Genomic DNA, 18,298 nt, shown 5'->3' with positions numbered 1-18,298 from the left:
CCTTTCCTTTGCCCCTGAAAGTGTGTTCCCCACTCCTCCACTCCCCACCCCCACCATCACCTTGCCACCCCTCCCCAAGCCTCTTCCCCCCCTGGGGCATCAAGTCTCTACAGGATTAGGCACATCCTTTCCCACTGATTTTTTAAAAAGATATATTTATTTATTATATGCATATGAGTACACTGTAGCTGTCCTCAGACACACCAGAAGAGGGCATTGGAATCCATTACAGATGGTTGTGAGCCACCACGTGGTTGCTGGGAATTGAACTCAGGATCCCCTGGAAGGGCAGTCAGTGCTCTTAATCCCTGAGTCATCTTTCCAGCTCCCCCAACTGATTTTTTTTTTTTGGTTTTCCGAGACAGGGTTTCTCTGTATAGCCCTGGCTGTCCTGGAACTCACTTTGTAGACCAGGTTGGTCTCGAACTCAGAAATCCGCCTGCCTCTGCCTCCTGAGTGCTGGGATTAAAGGCACGTGCCACCATGCCTGGCCCACTGATTTTTAAAATGACCAAACGCTCTGAAGTCACCCTCTCAACCCAGTGCTCAGCACATCTATCCCTTAACTCAGAGCTCTTCTGTGCTTCCCACCTGCTGTGATTTCTGATTGTTCCCTGAGAGAGGCTGTGGTTTCCTGTGTGTGTACTTCTGTTGAGCTGAAACACAGCACTAATCGAATCTCCTCCACTTCCACTTCTATTTCGCTCTGTGTTTGGGATTCCAGTTCTGTACAGTTCAGGTGCCCAAACTTGAGGTTAAACTTGACAGAAATGAAGCAAATCATTCAGTTGCTCTCAAACCCCTGAGACTTCTATAATGGAAACAACAAAGACTAGAAAACAGTGGCCTCAGACTTAAAATGATGCCATTTAATGGAAGGAAGGAAGGAAGGAAGGAAGGAAGGAAGGAAGGAGGGAAGTGAAGCTGACAAGAAGTCATTGTGACGGGAGAGTCTTCAGGATGGGAGGTGCTTGGTCAGGCTCTTGGTAGGATGGTGACCAGGAGAACAGTTTATTCAAAGAAATAGTCTCATACCTGCAATTTAAAGCATAATTTAAACAGTAAATACACATGTATCTCTCTCTCTCTCTCTCTCTCTCTCTCTCTCTCTCTCTCTCACACACACACACACACACACACAGAGCTCTATAAACATAGCATGCATGCTGATATATAAGTGCATGTACATATATATATATATATATTTTTTTTTTGGTTTTTCAAGACAGGGTTTCTCTGTGTAGCCCTGGCTGTCCTGGAACTCACTCTGTAGACCAGGCTGATATATTTTTAACCTGCCAAGGTATTAAGAAAAACATGAGAGGCTTTAAGAGGCGTATGCATGGCTTCTGTACAATGTCCTTACTTTTTTTTCTCTTTTTTTTCTGTGCGCTTCTTTGTCTTATTGGGAATCCGAAATGCTATTGATGTTGTAAGAATCAAAAGCATATTCATCTGGAAAATAAAAAGAGCATTTGTCTTTACCAGGTCTCCAACTGTGTGTGAGACACTAAATCTCATCTTTCCAATAATTTCTCAAGAGAAGTAGTCACTCATCCATTTTATCAAGCCTCAAATATTCTACTAAAGGAAGTCATCTGATGGAGTGCATTATGTTAGTAAAGGACAGACCATGCTCATCTCCTAGACAGACTTTGTATGCATCCAACAAGAAACTAACCAAGCTCGCTTCCCAGAGGATGTATCATGGTCTCCACAAGTCACTGCCTCAAAGCACAATCTATATCATTTTCTTCCTATAATGCTTTCTCTTCCATTCTTAAGTTGAAATCATAGAAGCACCATGCAATCGTAAGTCTTTGACTCAGTAACAATGAGAATGAAAATGGCTTGGAAGGTTAGCATCATTTATATTCAAATTAAGGATGAATCTTTTCACAATACAGCAAAGAGATTCTAAGTGTTTGGATACCTTGGGAACTGACACAGAATCCACATCATGGAATAATAATAATAAAAAAAATTATCCCCAAACATGAAACCATCACTTGTTCACTTTTTGAAGATGGATTGTGATGGTTTGGGGGTATACCATGGGCCAGAGAGTGTGAGCTACAGACTTGTTCAGTGGCTGTCATGTGGTTGTTTACCTTTTTCATAGCTGTGGACTGTGACTGGGGCTGGCTGGATATTGGCCACACGGTTAGTTTGTTCAATAGAGAAGGTGAGGCTGGTTGCTTCCTTGGGAACCTAGGAAGACATGAATGATAAGCAAGTCCTAACAGGTCAGAAAAGAGAAAGTCATGGAGACACTCACTCCATGAACTCGTGACCTATGCAACTTAGACACCAAGCCCACCACTAGCTTATATGATAGCAAAACAACGAGTTAGCTGACATTAAATCTTGTAAACATTTAAGCTGCACTGCTCATATTAAGGTGTGTAGGTGCTTATATTGAGGAATGTACTCAAACATGTTAGAGCGTGTAGGTTGGTGTGAGTGGGAATAATGTATGTGTGGAGAGAGTGCTTTGAAGGTCACACCACAGTTTGGAGTTTCTCATGCCCAAAATAAAAATAGAATTACGATACAATTCAGAAAGCCTACTTGAGAGGATGCATCCAAGAGGAATTAGATTATTGTCTTGAAAAGGCACTGCCATGCTCACTTCAACATTGGTCACAATTGTCAAGGTACCGAAATAATCCATGTCCGTTTACTAACAGATTGGTGGATACTGAAACCGTGGCATGTGCAAGATAGGAAATTATTTGGCATTTTTGAAGACGGACACATTTCACTATTGACAATGGATGTCTGCTAGGCAGTGAGAGCCAGTTTTCTTCAGAGGTGTGGTTTGTGGTAGGTTGAACACATCATAATGGATGGTTCCATATTCATTTGCATATGGGCATTACTAATTAGACTTGGTGGGTTACTTAAAAGAGGACATGATGTAGGGAGTGTCTGTGTGTGTGTATGTGTGTGTATGTGTGTGTGTGTATATGTGTGTGTGTATGTGTGTGTGTATATATGTGTGTGTGTATGTGTGTGTATATGTGTGTGTGTATATGTGTGTATATGTGTGTGTGTATATGTGTGTGTATGTGTATATGTGTGTGTGTATATGTGTGTGTATGTGTGTGTGTATGTGTGTGTATGTGTGTGTATATGTGTGTGTGTATGTGTGTGTATATGTGTGTGTATGTATATGTGTGTGTGTGTATATGTGTGTGTGTGTATATGTGTGTGTGTGTATATATGTGTGTGTGTGTATATGTGTGTGTGTGTGGTCCTGGGAGGAGGTGCAGGGGATGAAGAGTGGATATAACCAAAATACATGTGTTTGAAATTAAGTAAGAATAAATTTAAAAACATTATGCTAAAAAGGTTATTTTATGAAGAGAGGATTGTTAACTGGCTTGTTTATAGTAATCAACTCACAATAATCAACTCACATTTGCATGTCAAAATGTCACAGTATATATATTAACTATATATAGTTTAAGCGATAAAAAAATCATGTCTTCTTCATTGGAGTTCAAGCTGTAGAAGAATTTTCATCTCTGTAACTGACTATATTACCTTCTATAAGGATTAAAGATGTTTCTAAACACGTGTCAGGAAACCATGGCTTACATAAAATAACTTGTCAATACAAAGGATATAATTAGTGAGACAGAACACAGCCTATATTCCATATCTCATTTAAACAATAAGGTCTTTCACACATGTCCATACTAAATAGAAGCTTTCAAACACCCTTCAGAAGACAAAGCCATGAAACAAAACTCAGAAACAAAGTCATGAAAGAAAAAAACAAAACAAAACTATTGTTGTTGAACTTACATTTTTCAAGTAGAATAGAACGTGGCCATTCTTTATGTCCGTCTTCGTTACTTGACTATTGAATTTAAGCTTTGAAGAGATTGACAAGAAGGGTTGAGGGTCAGAATACCTGAGTCCCCCTCTAGAAATGAGCTCTGTGCTGTCTGTTCAGGGAATGTTCCCTTTGTACCTCAGTGTTTCGGTGAGTTTACAAGGGGATCGGGCAAAGAAACACATGATGAACAGTGGGCATAATGACTCTGCATTCCTGCAGAATAAAAATATCATCTCTCCTATTCCAGTACAGACTAAATACAAACGCGAACTCTGAAGAAATGTGCCTAGAGATGAAGGATCCCATTACTCGGTTTAACTTTTATGCACTCTCACTCTCTCTGTGCTGGGGAGCAGGGCTACCCTTATTTACCTCCTCGGTGGATGAGACAACAGGAGTAAAGCCAGAGAGCATCTTCACATCCACAAGGACTGTACCCGAGCTTTCACGAGCTCCAGTGTACCTGAAGTGAGAAAGCAAACATCCCTCTACCTGGGCTTAGAAACGTGAGCTCTCTCGGGGAGGGTGGCAGGTGGGCATGCGCACTAGCAAGCTTGAAGTCTGGAGCGTTGCCATAAGCTAGAAAGGGAGGAGCTGAGAAACCTCAGCCTCAACCGTTTGAACGCAGTCACAGCCGAGTGACAGTGGTCAAGATGCCGGGTGGGTGAGGTGACCTCAGTGGTTCCGATCATGACCTCTGTGTGAACGCAAAGCCTCCCCAAATCTCACAAAGTCTACAGACAGAACTGCCTTGTTTACATGATGTGCGTTCCTGTCAGCTTTAGATCTGCTCAACACCCGAGGAGAGCTTCCACCCTCTTAATCGGCCAGCAAGGTAACAGCTCTCAGGTTGTACATATGTGCGTAGATATTGCAGAAGGTCTTTCTAACAAGCCAGTATCTAAAAAGGGCGGTGAAGTGCTGTGAGGCAGGTCGCCCGTGGGACTCACCGAGGTCACTGCCATTCAGATTTGGTTTACTTCAGTCCTATTTGAAACAACTCTTTGATAGAGTTCTCTAACCTGGGAGCGGATGTCAAAAACGTTACACTTACGTGAAGGTCACCGTGAGGTCAAACTTGCTCTGGAATTCATCTGAAGAGTTGCTCTTTCCAGTTTTCACGGAAAGGGAAAATCCTGAAGCCTCCTTAGGAAGTGGCACGTTGTACCTGAGGGTGGCCTGGGAAGAAGGACGACATCTTGAAAATCATCCTGCAGTAAACACTGAAGAACCTGTTATCTCTATGACTCCATTATTACTGTGCTTTATAGCGTTATCATCAGGGAACCAGGATCAACGAAATGTTTATGGGGACATCGTGATGATGTGACTGGATGAGGACAGAATGCTTTCTATCAGAAGAACCAATTTAATTACTAAAAATGTTTAATTTATATATGTGTGTGTGTGTTGGGGGAGACAGTTGGGGGGGCTAGAAAGAACATTATGAAATGGAAAGTAGAACTCTTATTTGGGGAGATAGTGGGGTGCATATGACATGAAAGCAGAAGGGGGATATTGATGGGGTGGTCCTTCAACAAAAGGGGGTAAAGGTGGTGATGGGAGTAGGGAAGGAAGACAAATAACAAAGCGGGCATGAAAATGCTATCAGGAAATTTATTACTCCGTATGCCAACTTTACTATTTTTTTTAAAGATTTGTTTATTTTATTTTATGTGTGTGGGTGTTTTGCCCACAGCTATGCGCCACATAGTGATGTTCAGTGCTGACGGAGGCCAGAGGAAGGCATCAGAGCTCCTGGAATTGGAGTTGTGGCCACCATGTGGCTGCTCAGAATTGAACCCTGATCCCCTAGAAGAACAGCCAATGTTCTTAACTTCAGAATCATCTCTCCAGTCCCTAAATGTTAACTTTAAAAATAATCAAAATGTGAGTAACTTCTCTATCATGTATGTTGAATTTTCTGCTGTTGATTAGAAAAATATGAGAGAAGCAGGGAACAGGAAGAGTCAAAATGACAAAACACATCACACATAGCTGAACACTAGTCTGGATTCTTACAGACAGGCTCAGTTCTCCTGTGAGGAAGGCTTCCAGTACCTGGATAAATGAGCATCCATCTCCTTCTACATCCACTGTGTATTGTTGGTGGCCTTTGGATACTTTTGAGTGCTGGACCAGAAGACGATTATTTCTGTTAACATAGAAAACCTCCTCAGACTCCTCTGAGCTCAGGGTGACGGTATTTTGAGGGTTAGAGCCGGTTAACTTCATGTATTGGGTTAGAGCGAGAAGGCACACTGTGGTGTCCTGAACAGAACAGTGGTATAGGTCAGCCATTGTTGATCACGAACTTTCCATCAGTCTCCACAAACATTCCCGAAACTTCCAATAGGACACAAATCGATGCCACAAACACCAGTTGTGGCTTTGTTGTGTGAGCTGATGTCAGTTCATTGTCTTTAGCAAATTAATTGGATTTTAGTTTTCTGATTTTTTTTTTAAATAAATCACCATCTCCACTGCTGATATCATGTCAAATCTAGTCAGAAAGTGAAGGTACCACACAGTGTGATGGCTACACTTCTGTCTCCTTATTCTCAAAGAGGGACAACAATCAAAAACGGAGTCTTTGGAAATTCATCACCCTGTCCTCTCATGGGGACTCAGCCTTAAAGGAGGAGAGAAAAGGGGGTTGTCCTCATGAAACTCTATTTCCCCTGACTTTCAGTTCTCCCTGTTAGGGAAGGGATCACCCATGGCTTCATGGCCATTCATTTTCTTGTTTTCTGTTCCCACTTTTGCTTTCTCTGATGTAGAGACTACAGAAGCATAGAGGAAGCTCTATTCCAAATTGACAAGTGCTTTGACTATTGTACCGTCAGATATCTACAGTACATAGATCATAGATATTCAGATATCTAAGTACTCTGTTCTTACGAAGAAAATCTCTCCTGGACATCCATTCTGCTTTCTACTCTGCAATGGAGACGCAGTCGGCCTGCATTCCTTAAAAGGAAACTCCCACTTATCACCTAAAAGAGAGTGCCCTCGCAAGAGTGTCTGAGACACAAGGACGAGCCCATGAGTATTCATCAGCTAAAACATTCTGAATATGATTCAGAATATGAAATGTGAGGGCTGGAGACATGGCTCAATGGTTAATAGCACTGTTGCTCTTGCAGAGGACCTCAGTGCGATTCCCAGCACCCCCAGGGTGGCTAACAAGCATCTCTAACTCCAGATCAAGGTGATTCAATGTATGTGGTGCACACACATGCAAAGCATTCGCATACACAAAGCAAAATGCATAAATCTTTAAAGAGGATATCTAATGCTTTTCACCTCAGAAGCTGTTATTGTGACGATTATGATTATCGTCTGGAGTGTCATCCTCTGCATTAAAAACATGCACCCTGTCTCAGCCAATCACCTGCATGGCAGAGAAGCCTCCATGGGAGTTCATCCGCTGGGCAAGACACTGCACAATCTTGCTGGCATAATCAAGGTCCTGAGTGTCCTGGGAAAGGACAGCCAGCAGCACGTAGCACGTCTTCTCTGTCTCACCAGAAAGTGCCGAAGGAATGAATGACGGAGAGTTGTCTGTCTCGGGTTTCTCATCTCTCTCCCAGTATATCATATTATCTGAGGAAGTGGGGGTGAAAATCAGCCTCTATACGAAGAGTTTCCACAAGTCCTTAAAACAAGCTCCTATAAGTTACCCACTCAGAGGGGACAGGTTCTATTCTTTGGATTCCTGCTGTGGCCTGAATCTTAAATGCATGCACTGAAGCCTTGACCCCAGCTTTCAGGACCTTTAAAGAGGGGATAAGGTTAACATGAGTTTCCTAAGATGGTACATGATCCAATTTGATGGTGATTATGAGAAGATGGAATATGGACAAATAAAAGGGAGCCAAGAGTGTTCACACACAGAGGGCAGACATAAAGGCAGAGGAAGAAGCCATCCACTTCAGGCAAAGAGCCCATACTTCCTGCTATCAGGATCTTACACTTCTACCCTCTAGAGAGAAAAGCATTCTCTAAGTCAACCAGTCTGTGGTATTTTCTTATGGCTGACCCTGGGCAGTAAATATGACAGACATCTCCTTAGAGTGTTAAGTAGTCTCAGAAGCAATTATTGTCTGCAGCATGCTTAATTTCCTTTCCTTCATGCACTGAGAAAAATCGGTAGAAAACAGAAAGAGGGAAATTAAGTCATCTGGTAATCTTTGACGACATAGATGCTGACATGTTCCGGAGACGCCAAAGCGCTTGGTGGAGGGAGGGTTCAATCAGATCTCTCAGTAGGCTCTGAGACAAATTGGTAATAAGACTTACTTGTTTTTGTAGCAGATTTGTCCAGGGTTGAGAGTAAGGATTTCGCTTGCTGTTCTTTCCCAGCTAATGCAAATACATAAGCCAGAATAGCTTTCGTGTAGCCATCGGTGACACCATTCGAAAATGCCTCTTCCAGGCAATAGAGACCATTGCGGAGGGCAGGAAACTAGTTGGGGTTGGGGGAAAGATATGCTTGTAAGTAACACCCCAACATTTCAGGAGTTTGCTGAATACTTAAGCTAACTTCTGCTTATAATGTATATATTATATCCCTGAATCACATTTCACATCCAAATCTATCATATATACTCACATATTTTATTTTTATGAATAAACCTATCATATAGATTCACACACTATAATCTTAAAACAACATAAATTTGGACTACTATTTTAGAAAGGGGAAACAAAATTTAAGGAGTAAAGTGCTTTGCCATCAAATCAGCAATCTTTTAGATATAATATAAACTTCGTTCATGTCACAAAACATATATGTGTATGTGTGTGCATAGTCATGTGTGTGTGCATGTGTCATGGTGGCCAGAGGACAGATTTGGGTGGCAACCTGAAGACCACTGATTACCTTATTTGAGATGTCTCTCTTTAGCTGGACCTCACCAATTTTATTAGCCTTGCTGGCCAGCAAGTCCCAAGATCCTCTTTTCTCTGTTTTCTCAGTAATAGGATGATAGGCACGTGCCTCCACGTTCCCTGCATTTGTTCATGAGTTCTAGGAACCAAACTCGGGTCCTCGTGCATGTGAGGTAAGTACTTTAGTAAGTGACCTAACTCCCCAGGTCACATATAGTTATTATTGTTTTTTAGACGTAAAATGTTTCACTTTCATGCTTTAAATAGAGGTTTGCATTTGAAGGTGTACTAACGACCCTGGAGATACATAGTTTCTCTTTTAGGAACAGATTTGATAAATGGATGGGCCATGGGTTGAAACCATATTGAAAATGCTTTAGTGACTTGAAAAAAAACTTCTAGACTATGACTTTAATGAGAACAGACATTCTTCTCCAGTGACATTTGCTTTTGAGTCTGGGTCAGGCTATAATAGGCAAGAGTGGCCTCGAATGTCATGACCCTTTTGCCATGGTGTCCTGAACACCACTAATGTGCCATCATGCCTGCTAGAGCAGATGTTCATAATCTGAAGTTCCTGGCTGCACTTCCAGGAACATATAAATAGCCTAGATTGTATGAAAAACTTAGTTTTTTTCAAGAGTGTATCCAACCTGGTGGGGATCTCAATTCTATCCATCAAAAGTATCAGTGAATCAAAAGAATTTTGGACATCATCAGTTTAAAGGATGGTAATGAACTAAATGCTGTCCTGGTATCTTATCCTGTCTAAGGATTTCATCCTGATTCTAGAATCTCTCTAAGGTGCATCCAGCAGAGGGAGGCCAGAGATGATGAGAATCCATACGCTGGCATTGAGTCCAACTTCAAGGAACACCCCGACGACATATGCAGTGAGCGCAATATCTTCCTGGTCACCCTCACTGCCCTGAAAACAAAGGGACGGGAAGCCGGTCAGGAGAGCAGACCACGGTACAACAGCCATGTCTCTGGATTGAGACTAACTAGGGAAAAGTGCTTGAGCAAACAACCTTAGTCACAAAAACACTTTAGCGTATACTGTTCAAAGTAGGTAAATAGTAGTCATGCTATCTGGTGGGACTCATTAACATTCAATTTTAAGTATATGTATGTTGAGCATAGTATTCTGTGGCCTGGTGTTTGGCTTGCATCCTAAGCAGTCCACGTAGCTGCTTTGGCATTAATCTGAACAAAGCAGAGAAACACTTTGCTGAAGGGTGAGACAGAAGGGAGATGAAAGACCTAGGTGGTTGTCCAGGGGTTGGAATGTTGCAGGTCCAGAGCTAGTTCAACTGTCTTTAACCTCCTAAGTTCCTTGTTCCCCTCTGTAACTAGCAGACAAAACCTTTGGGAATGTATTAATTTAACAAATCCCTAGTTTCCTCAGATAAAAGGCTAAGCGTGTCATCAAATAGCTCCTGAGTCTCATGCTTTGCTGTGATTACTTAGTGGTAATCAATGTATTTGAAAAGTTCTCAGAGTTACGACTTTATTGGTTCTTGTACTTAAAAAGAAATCTTACCCCCCAAAAATTTGCAACATGGAATTTGGAGTGACCTAAATCTGTGTTCCTGGACCATGGTCTCTCATGCTTGGCTTCAGAATAAATTATCTCTTATTTTCTATCTGAGACCTTGATTTGAACCTCAGGACTAAGACGTGGAAAGAAATTCCTCAGATACTCAACTCTGTCTCCCTTCCATGCATTGTCTAACTCTGAATTCCCCGGTGCTTTCTCTCTCTACTGAGTCCCTTTCCCTTCCTCCTCCCAGTTTAATAATTGCAGAAGCCAGACTGAACAAAAGACGTATGCAGGCTTCTGTCCAGGCTCTGGTTAAACATTCACGAAGCAGGACAAATGTTCGCGGAGAGGACACACGTGACACACACAAGAGAGACCTGTGACTACAGCTGACTCAGAAGGTGTGGCATCCCCAAGGATGATGCATTCCAGAGGAGGGAAGGCAGCAGAGGCTGATCAGAGAAACTGGGGAATAAAGCCTCCTCGTGAGTCCCCGTACCTCCTGAGCTGTGTTGACATGCTTCTCGTCCCTTCTAAAGCATCCATTTGATTTCTGTTTCTTTACAAGCCAGATTAACGTCTGTTTGGGGACTGTCTCTTCGATGAAAATATATTCCTTCATTTTCTCAATTGTCTTGAAAGAAAGGGCACTGAGCCTGTAATGGGGACCATCAAAGTAAACGTTAGAGTGAAGATGTCACCACGCCACAGGTTTACCAGCGCTGTTCCCTTTGGTAAAGCATTCATACTTGTCTAATGTTGACAGTTAACTAGTCTTGATTGACAGTGGCCCTTTCATTGGGGTCAGTAAAATATGATGAACAGCAAATCTGTAGAAAATAGAGCAGGTGGATTTTGGCCACTCAAAGGTTCTGGCAGTATAGTCCATTTGATTACACATGCCCAGAAACAGGACTGGTATGGTCTAGAACTAGGACACTATGGGGCCTTCTAGTTCCCCTTTCCAGTATCTAAATGAGACTGAGAGGTACAGAGTAAGATGTGACACTTGCCATGGAGCTCATACGCTGTGTCATCACAGAAAGCTGTCACTAAATGATCAGACAGCCAAGCAAGTTCGTGAGACTATGGGGATACTGCTGCATCAGGCTATTGGTAATGAGTGTTTGCAGTGGGTTTTATTTTCAAAACCTGCTTGGCTGGGAAATCCCTCCCTGAGCCCTGGCTTCTCTCAGCTTCTTGCTAGTCCTGTTTAGAAAATAACTTATATTATTGAAAACAAAGGGCTTTCTCCCCAATTTCTTTCTTTCTTTTTCTTCCTTATTTCTATTTTTGAATTCATGTTCATCCCGATCACAGCTCCCCTGGCTTCTCTCCTCCCAGTCTCATCCTTACAACCCCTCCCCCACCCCCATTGCTCCCTCTCCTTCTCCTTGGAGAGCCCCCTCCCCTTGGGGAACATAAAGTTTTAATTGCTCACCATGTGCTCCCTTCCTGGTTGCTCTGGCAGAACACGTCGTAGGACCCATCATAGTTTTTGAAAGACAAGTGATTCTGGTAACCTAAACCACAACAGAGCAGGAAGCTGTGTCTTAGCCTGGGAGAGAAGGAGAAGCCTGAAACACACTGGGTAAATACAAGACCTGGGCGGGGCTACTGTGACCACTTCAGTGTTGGTCCCTGAAACTCCAGGTTGTTCAGCTCTGTGTAGAGAGAGAATGCCTTACTTAAAAGCTGGCTACACCCTGCACTTAGCAATCAATACCTTCCCTTAAGGTTATGTCTCTGTCCTGTACTTAGCAATCAGTACCTTAAGCTGGCTCTGAACTATATTTAGCAATCAGTACCTTCCCTTAAGGTTATGGCTCTGCACTGTACTTAGCAATCAGTACCTAAAGCTGGCTCTAAACTGTACTTAGCAATCAGTACCTTCCCCTAAGTTTATTTTACTTCACTCAGTTTTACCTTCCTATGAGGAAAACCCAAAGTGCATTTCCTCCTGGACTTGTCCTCAATATCCCATTTTAATGTCGCTTGTATGCCTCTCTCAACATTCAGATTCAATCCCATCACTGTTTGGAACTCAGCCAAGCAGGTAGGTCTACGGGCTGATGAATGACTCATTTTCAGACACTGTTCCCAGCAACAACAAACAAGATAGTATGGTAACTATGACACATTTACAAATTCATTGATATTAACTCTGTGACTGTCAAGGTCCAGGGGACATCTCAGAGGAGGAGACAGAAAGATTGCAAGAGCCCGATGATGGGAGATGGGCGTGTGCTGTGGAATGCTGTCTCCAGAGTGTGACATGACCATTACAACTGTGATCTCATATGAGTTATGGTTGCCTGTACAAGGCCTACAGAAGACCAAGCCTGTCAAAACCCTGGCATAGATGGGGGTAGAGGATTTCCAGGCTCAGCTCTGTGTTAAGGAGCTATTGGTAGTGAGTGTTTGCCGCAGGTGGGGGACACATTGTTTACTGAGGGTGTGGCCATCTCCTTCTATTCCAGGAGAGGGCCCTATACCATGCGCATATGGACTGTGCTATCTGGAATGGGTGGGTTATAAAAGTAAAAACTACAAAACTTGGAGGGGCCATGTTGGGGAGGGTAAGGTGGAAGCTGAAGGAGACGTAGGGATGGGTATGACCACACTGTGTTGTATGCATGTATGAATAAAGAAAATTTAAAGATAAAGATGAGTTCAAAATTTGAAACTACAGTTCGACGTCAGGAGGCTAAATAATGAGCAGAGGTTTTAAAGAAAGAAAGAACACACAGCTAGGATTCAGAGGTCCTAAATGTCCACTCTTGTCTCACCAGGGGTCCCCAGAGTAAGACTGATCGTGTTTTGATATTGGTTGCAATTGATTTCACCTTTGTGGGTGGACACGACTTAACCCTCTCACCATTGGATAAGAGATGCTGAGCCTTAGATTTGACTTCTTCTGTCAGCTGGTTGGTAGCTTTCAGGTAGTCAAGTATGTAAACATTAGATGCTAGCTGGGCAATATTCTGTTCACCACACCCATAGGGCGTGTAGAGATGGCTCTCCAGATTCTGCATTGCGACTCCCAGAATGTCCCCTAAAGGCAGAAAGGGAGAGTCAGACACTTATACTAATGCCAGGTCACTGCCTCAGCACTAATAACCGCAGGGCATGGTGGGAATAGGAAATCATTTAAAGTTCACTCTAAAACGTGTTAATAGGAGGCTAGAGAGGTGGCTCCATGGTTAAGAGCCCTTGATGCTCCTGAAGCAGACCCAAATTCAGATTCTAGCATCCATATTGGGTGGCTCCCTTCTGCCTCTAACTCCACATCTAGGGGGAAATCAGTGTCTCAGGCCTTTGTGGACACTACACTTATGTGCATATACTGCCCCCTATATACATAACTTAAAATAAATAAAACACATAAACAAACCAAGTTTCCTAGAGGAACTCTAGAAGGAGGTGGTTCTGAAGTGTTGAATTAGAGGGGCTTTGGGGATGAAAACGTTTTGAAAATTTTCATTTCCAGAGCAAAGAGGAAGTGTTGGAAGTGTGCTCGTTTGCTGGCTTGCTTCTAATTTGTGTTTTGAGATACTGGCCTGATGAAATGTAAACTATAACCCATTCCTCTTCTACAGGTTTGAGTGTTGATGATAGACAAATTACTCTTAGGGAACATCTCTCTCTCTTTAATGAGAAAATTCCCAGTATCACAACATATCATAATCTCCAAGAGGCATTCATATGTGCAGGTTACAACAGGGTCTCCTGTTTCCTGAGCATCTGCCATTACCCTCCAGTGCAAGTGCTTCATAGAGATGCAGGTCTGAAAGCTGCATGCCTTCAGATCCCACATGGAAACAGGCAGAAAGGACGGTCTAAACACAATGCCTCCCATGATAGCTTATGAAAATACCTCCATTCTGTTATGTTAGGACTTTTTATAGATCACCTCAAGTAAGATTTTCAAATCACTATGACACAGAAGTCAATAAACTCACCCACAATGGTGACAAAGGATCTGACCGAGCCTTCTACTACATTGCTTGGCAATTCCAGAAGTGTTTGCTTTGAGGCTTTGGTACCTGAAAGAACACATCCATACACACATTGCAAAGACTCCCTTCCTCAAGTCACAGCAGCAGATTTTTGGAGCAGCAATATTAGAAGGAACAGCCTGTCAGTTAGTTTTACTTATTAGGCAAAATGAAATTGCGACTCTGGGCCAGTGAGATGGCTCAGAGGGTAATGGCATGTGCCACCAAGCCTGATGATCTGAGTTCAATCCCAGGGATCCAATGGTAGACGGAAGGAACAACTCCTGCAAATTGTCCTTTGACTTCTACCTCCCCAATGGTATATACATGTACACTCTATACATGAGCACACACAACAGATACACATGCATGTGAACACACACACACACACACACACACACACACGAATGTAATGAAAATTTTAAAACTAAACTGAGAATTTGAGCTAATTTAAAATATCAACATACTCAGAAAATGATGTATTCTTTGTTTTAGACAGTGGTCTTTATTTTTTTCCTCAGTTCAGTGCTTAAATTGTGCATGGAAAAATAGAAGCTATAAGACTCACAGCCTATAGAAGGGATGCTCAAAGGGTGAGTAAACATTAAGGTCAGGTTACAAACACCTGCAACTGGCTCAAACAGTACTCACGATGGCCACAAATCTGGTAACTGAGGGCCAGTAGTGAGTCTACAGACTGTTTCATACCAAGAGTATAAGAGCAACCATTGTGTTAGTGTTATCTAACAAAAGCCTGGGTTTTCCATTGGCCAAGATTGTGAGACAATTATATGAACAAAGAGACCAAAATGTAGAAGATGGGGAAGATAGGTCGTGGAAAACTAATCTCATTAGACAAACAAAATTCATAAATATATGTCTTGCTCGCTAAAAATTATACAACAAAGACAAAACGGGAAGTAAAACTCGTAAGAGGAAATTAAAATGCATCTGCATGGCAAGTGGGCTCGTGGCTTGTGGCTCGTGGCTCGTGGCTCGTGGCTTGTGGCTCGTGGCTTGTGGCTCGTGGCTTGTGGCTCGTGGCTTGTGGCTCGTGGCTTGTGGCTCGTGGCTTGTGGCTCGTGGCTTGTGGCTCGTGGCTTGTGGCTCGTGGCTTGTGCATAGGCTGAGAAAGCATATCTGCCACGCTTACAACTTTCTCTAGGACAAGTGATCACGGGGAGAGCCCTCTTACCTTTTGGGCAGATGAGGAAACTTTGGGTTGCTTCTTTTTCAATACCTTCAGCCTGTTAGGAAGTAAACAAAACAAGAACAAAATAATAAGTTGGATCATTTTTTTTCCATAAAGGAAAAGAGACCAAACATCAGTTCTCATAGGTACGCCTGACTCAGTTGTTCCTGAGAGCCATTCACTGTCCCTGTCCTTCCTAGGTAGAAGTCTCTGTACACTACATAACCCTCAGGCCTTCTGCTCCTGTAGGTTGTGCAAGGATAACCCTTGTCACTGAGTGACACTTTAAACTGCTCCATTGGTTTTTGTATTGAGGATGTCAGGAACTGTTTAAAGCATAGAGCACGATAAGATTTTGTCTCTTGGACTTGAGGGTCAGTTAAAAGGGGGTGGGGGTGGGGACAGCCACAGGCTGCTGCGTACTAAGAAGATAGTCAAGAAATAAGAAAGTATGTTTTAAGGGGGTTCATCGTCCTTGATGAGGCTCTGTTTGTTGCTTGGGTTTGGAGGTGCTGAGAACAGAACCCAGGTGTTTGCACAAGCTAGGCAAGTACTTACTCACTGAGCTACGTGCCCAGTCAGGGCTGAGGCACTGGTTAAAGAAAGGATGTATGCATAATAATGCAATATGTTCAAGATGGAAGACTTGTGCCCTAAGTCAACTAAGCATTTTAAGAACAATGTGTTAGTTTATTTCTTAGACACTGTTTCCTGCCAGAAAGAACTTTGTACTTCACACTTACATACCTCTACCAGCATGGTTTTGACTACAGTGTCTTTCCAGTGGACATCTTGCTCCTTACTGGCGTCATCTGGGCAAGCACTGCTCTGTTTGGATGTAGCCACTACAGTGACATTTACTTTACCTGGAAAATATTGCCAAGCATAATATCACCTCTCCAGTGGGAGATACATCAGGTGGATCAATCATATCTTGAATGGGATGAGCCAGCTTTTACCATCACATGAAAGTTTAGATCAAACTACCTGCCTATTCTCCTGCCTGGAGATAAGGCAATATGTCTTGTTCTACTTGTTTCAGGATTCCATGCAATAAGTTAGTCAGTTATTCCCTGAGAACTTATAAATTTTAAGAAAGATAATGTCTTATGAACCTGTACCACCACCTTGACATTGTTTACAGAATGACATTGAATAGCACAACATCAGAAAGCTGCCAGTTCCGTTCCTCTCCCTTCCTCCCCTCCTCCCTCCCTCCCTCCCTCCCTCCCTCCCTCCCTCCCTCCCTCCCTCCCTCCCTCCCTCCCTCCCTCCCCCCTCCCTCCCTCCCTCCCTCCCTTCCTTCTTTCCTTCCTTCTTTCCTTCTTTCCTTCCTTCCTTCCTTCCTTCCTTCTTTCCTTCCTTTTTTTTTTTCCCTGAGATAGGGTCTCACCATGTAGCCCTGGCTGGCCTAGAGCTCACTATATAGACCAAGTCTAGAGTTCACAGAGCTCTGCCAGCCTCTTCCTCCTGAGGACTGGAACTAAAGGTGTGCAACAACATTCCTGGTTCCTAATGTTTCCCAGGATCAAAGAAAACCACCGCCACACCTGGTAATAACTGGGGTTTCTAATGTTTCCTACGATCAAAGAGAAATAGTAAAATATAATACAGCACAAGGGCCACCAGATACAAACTGAGCGCTGGCAAGGAATTTGTTGATTTCGATCTCTGTGGTATCACAGTATGTAATCAAAACTGATCTCCTGTGTCCTTGTTTATAGAAATTGGAGGATTGGTAAAGCTTATTTGCAAGGCTTAACATCATCTGTGTGCTGTACACACAACCAACATATTGTTCCTGTTTCTTTGTTGTGGGTTTTGCTTATTTCTTTCTTTGCTTTGCAAAGCCTTTGAGTGCCACAAAAATGCAGCAGCGAGTGCAGGATTCTGCCTCACTTTCCAGAGTGAGATACTTGAAGATCTTATAGTGCATAAAAATGAAGAAAGTTTGAGTGTGGTAGAAAAATGCTCTGAGGTGAATCACTATGACAGCTGAACTTAAAAAAATCTTTTAGTTCTCACTGATGTAATAATACAATGAATATAGAATATGAAATAAAATACTTTTCACGACATAGGTTTTAAAAGTTTCTGGTTCATTAAACTTTTAAACTTTCTCCTTCTTTTATATCAGCAGCCAGAGACTTCTAAAGTTACTTTTCTAAATGGCTAGGCACTAAAGCTAAGTTCTCAGTACTTGCTCCTCACTCAACGATTGGTATTTTTGGTATCTGGTGGCCTGTTTAGTACATTTAGTTAAAAAAAAAAAAATTCTAGTGACTCTCATAATTAATGATTGTGGCTGAGGAGAAATGTTTGTAAAACTGGCATTTTGTGTGAATGTCAGGTGAAGCAGCAATTGTAAAAATCAGGGTAGCATTAAGGAAACATGGTCTTCACGAACCAAGGAGTGTTCAGGGAGGGACCCATGGCTTCAGATACATATGCAGCAGAGGATGGTCATGTCTGACAGCAATAGGAGGGGAGGCCCTTGGTCTTGTGGAGGTTTGATGCCCCAGCATTGGGGGGGGGGGGTTCTGGAGCGGTGAGGCAGGAGAGGGTGGGAGGAGGGAGCACCCCTCATAGAGGCAAAGGGGAGGGAGGATGGGAGGACGAAGGTGGGATGGGAGGTTTGTGGAGGGGTAACTGGGAAGGGGGACATCATTTGAGATGTAAACTGATGGAATGATTAATAAAAACAAAACAAAACAAAACATGGTCTTCATTTGAGATATGATGTGTGGAGTTGACAAATCACACAAATTAGTGTTCATGCCACCACTTAATCTTATTATAATTTCTATGTGAATGAATGGAGATCT

The 18,298-nt window shown here is 42.7% G+C and overlaps 1 protein-coding gene across 1 annotated transcript in view; it reads right to left on the bottom strand.

Moving 5' to 3' along the window:
- Positions 1 to 913: 913 nt before the first annotated feature.
- The window catches only part of LOC110295811 (alpha-2-macroglobulin-like protein 1), a 41,609-nt gene continuing 24,224 nt past the window's right edge, over positions 914 to 18,298 (bottom strand). The window contains exons 21-36 of the mRNA XM_085839860.1: positions 16,221 to 16,339; positions 15,477 to 15,528; positions 14,246 to 14,329; positions 13,162 to 13,338; positions 11,725 to 11,806; positions 10,783 to 10,939; positions 9,588 to 9,668; positions 8,150 to 8,315; positions 7,242 to 7,453; positions 5,909 to 6,118; positions 4,902 to 5,026; positions 4,220 to 4,310; positions 3,814 to 3,882; positions 2,112 to 2,211; positions 1,367 to 1,455; positions 914 to 1,035 (exon numbers count right to left, since the gene is read on the bottom strand). Coding sequence (XP_085695986.1) covers positions 1,403 to 1,455; positions 2,112 to 2,211; positions 3,814 to 3,882; positions 4,220 to 4,310; positions 4,902 to 5,026; positions 5,909 to 6,118; positions 7,242 to 7,453; positions 8,150 to 8,315; positions 9,588 to 9,668; positions 10,783 to 10,939; positions 11,725 to 11,806; positions 13,162 to 13,338; positions 14,246 to 14,329; positions 15,477 to 15,528; positions 16,221 to 16,339 — 1,778 coding nt within the window. The 3' untranslated portion in view covers positions 914 to 1,035; positions 1,367 to 1,402. The remainder of the gene's footprint in view (positions 1,036 to 1,366; positions 1,456 to 2,111; positions 2,212 to 3,813; positions 3,883 to 4,219; positions 4,311 to 4,901; positions 5,027 to 5,908; positions 6,119 to 7,241; positions 7,454 to 8,149; positions 8,316 to 9,587; positions 9,669 to 10,782; positions 10,940 to 11,724; positions 11,807 to 13,161; positions 13,339 to 14,245; positions 14,330 to 15,476; positions 15,529 to 16,220; positions 16,340 to 18,298) is intronic.

This window comes from Mus caroli, unplaced genomic scaffold (genome assembly GCF_978045245.1).
Source record: "Mus caroli unplaced genomic scaffold, Mus_caroli_1 scaffold_7, whole genome shotgun sequence".
In the NCBI taxonomy this organism is placed as follows: domain Eukaryota; kingdom Metazoa; phylum Chordata; class Mammalia; order Rodentia; family Muridae; genus Mus; species Mus caroli.
The sequence above is the reverse complement of the archived record's forward strand: the minus strand, read 5'-3'. Positions and strand labels throughout refer to the sequence as shown.